This window comes from Branchiostoma belcheri, unplaced genomic scaffold (assembly GCF_001625305.1).
Source record: "Branchiostoma belcheri isolate BF01 breed outbred unplaced genomic scaffold, Haploidv18h27 scaffold142, whole genome shotgun sequence".
Classification (NCBI taxonomy): Eukaryota; Metazoa; Chordata; class Leptocardii; order Amphioxiformes; family Branchiostomatidae; genus Branchiostoma; species Branchiostoma belcheri.
Genome location: NW_017802847.1, coordinates 460,646 through 462,719, shown reverse-complemented (window position 1 = coordinate 462,719; position 2,074 = coordinate 460,646). Strand labels below are relative to the sequence as shown.

Here is a 2,074-nt window from a genome sequence, read left to right as displayed (position 1 = left end):
TCTTTTTGAAATATTGTTTGAGAGAGCAACATTGCAGGACTTACCTTGAAGAACAAGGATTGAGTCCTTATAAAAATTATCTTATGGGATACACACACAATCATAAAATTCTTTTTGAAATACTCTGTCTGCTAAAAAACAATGTTGTAGGACTTAAAAAAAACAGACTTGAGTCCTTGAAAATCATCAGATTGGGATACACACACAATCATAAAATTCGTTTTGAAATATTGTTCAAAGAAACAACATTGTAGGACTTACCCTTTGTCTTAAGTCCTTATAAAAATCATCTTATGGGATACACAATCATAAATTTTTTTTAAAAATATTGTTCAAAGAAACAGTGTTGTAGAACAGTTACTTACCCTTTGTCGGGTGGTAGGAAGACCCAGAACTGTCAATGCGGTGGTGAGTAGAAACAGTGTGCACACTTCGCACTGCAAGAGTCTCCTAGCCATCTCTCTCTCTCTCAGTCCTCTCTGCTTCAATGCACTGCGCGGTAGAAACTTGTCCAGTCTTAAATACACCCCACAAGGCTTGTCCTGGCTTTCTAATGCAGCGTGGGTCCAGAGAGATGGTTCTGGATTGGCTGACAGCCTTGATTGGAGGCTCTTTATGCGTAATTACCTACTTCTACCCCCGTGTGGGCAGTTGTACGTCAGAGTTATCCACTTGATTGAATCAAAGAGGAACACCCAACAAGGCATGACAGCAATACGTATGAGTGTAAAGCTCTGGAGGCTATGTTTGGAGGAGTGACTGTGTACGAGATGACGTTTTTCCCGGTCTGTTTCTTACGTACATGTATAGATCTGAAGAGAAAAGTTTGGGAACGTCAAAAGCATGTTGTAAATATTGACCAAATGAGGAAATATCAAGAAACATTAATGGCAATTTTAAAACACTCCAATTAAGAGCCTCTTCAAACCCTTCATTAGTTGATAAATTTTTAGTAATTCATCCCACACAGATACATTAACTGCTTTTCATTAAAGAAAAATTCATAATCAGCAAAGGATTCAAATTCATAACCACAGTCACTTGGATTTCCAAGAAGAAATAAACTTTAAAGTTTGCATGGCTTAATTGTGAGAGGTGTGTCACTGTGTATGTACATGTATACAGCCTCTGATTTGTGTAAGTCACTATACCTGTACATGTTTTTGGTATATAGTTATTATAAATGTATACAGTAATTATGTCGGAGTGAATTCAAACAGGACCACTTGCAGAATCATCAATGATCACTAGTCTGCGCCGAAGGGTACTTTCATATTGATGATTTTCCAATGGCTCTTTACACCTATAATTTTACATCAGGAAGCTGCATATTACGTCAAATCTCCAGGAGTCCTAGTCCTCTGACGAACTTATTAACTAGAGTAGATTTCTATTTTAGAAATGTATTGGACTTTCATACAGCTTTCTAGAGGTGGAAAGAGGTTGATCTCAAAAACAAGTAGGTACGTAATATATACTTAAGGTATCGTGGCCAACTTTGACCGAGGATGAAGCATATTGTTCAGATGCTTCAAGTAGCATTTATTTATTCACTACTTTCCATCAGTGACTAACTGTTTTTAACATCAGCATGAAAGTTTATCCGAGTTGGTAAATTACATTATGAAAAACTTAAACTGTTCTCCAACTCAAAATTTGACTCACCAGAAATTTTCGACTGAATCACTCAGTCTTCCTCAGCTATCTGACCCAAATGCTGTGGACAAGTGACTTTTCCCACGTGTGATGTCAGCAAATGGTCAAAGGTTGTCTGAAGTCGATATTGCCCCCCGTCCCGGTTGAGCGATGGTTGAAGTGCCCTAATTGAGGAAGACTGAGTGATTCAGTCAAAAATTTCTGGTGAGTCAAATTTTGAGTTGGAGAACAGTTTAAGTTTTCCATAACTGTTTTTAAGCTATAGGAGAAAACACGCACCAAAAGGTATAAAGTTAGATTTGCCCCTCTTCAAACTTCTGTGATGACAAACAATAATTTAGAGTTTACAGGCCCTGGGGTGTTTGGTCAGAATTTCGGAGTATTTCGTTGGGAAAAGGAAATGGGAACTAATGTAGCC

General features: G+C 37.8%; 1 protein-coding gene across 1 annotated transcript in view; it reads right to left on the bottom strand.

Moving 5' to 3' along the window:
• LOC109464871 (bifunctional endo-1,4-beta-xylanase XylA-like) overlaps positions 1-700 on the bottom strand; it is an 8,960-nt gene extending 8,260 nt beyond the window's left edge. Inside the window, exon 1 of the mRNA XM_019761961.1 lies at positions 366-700. Within this exon, the coding sequence (XP_019617520.1) occupies positions 366-458 (93 nt within the window). The 5' untranslated portion in view covers positions 459-700. The remainder of the gene's footprint in view (positions 1-365) is intronic.
• Positions 701-2,074: the final 1,374 nt, after the last annotated feature.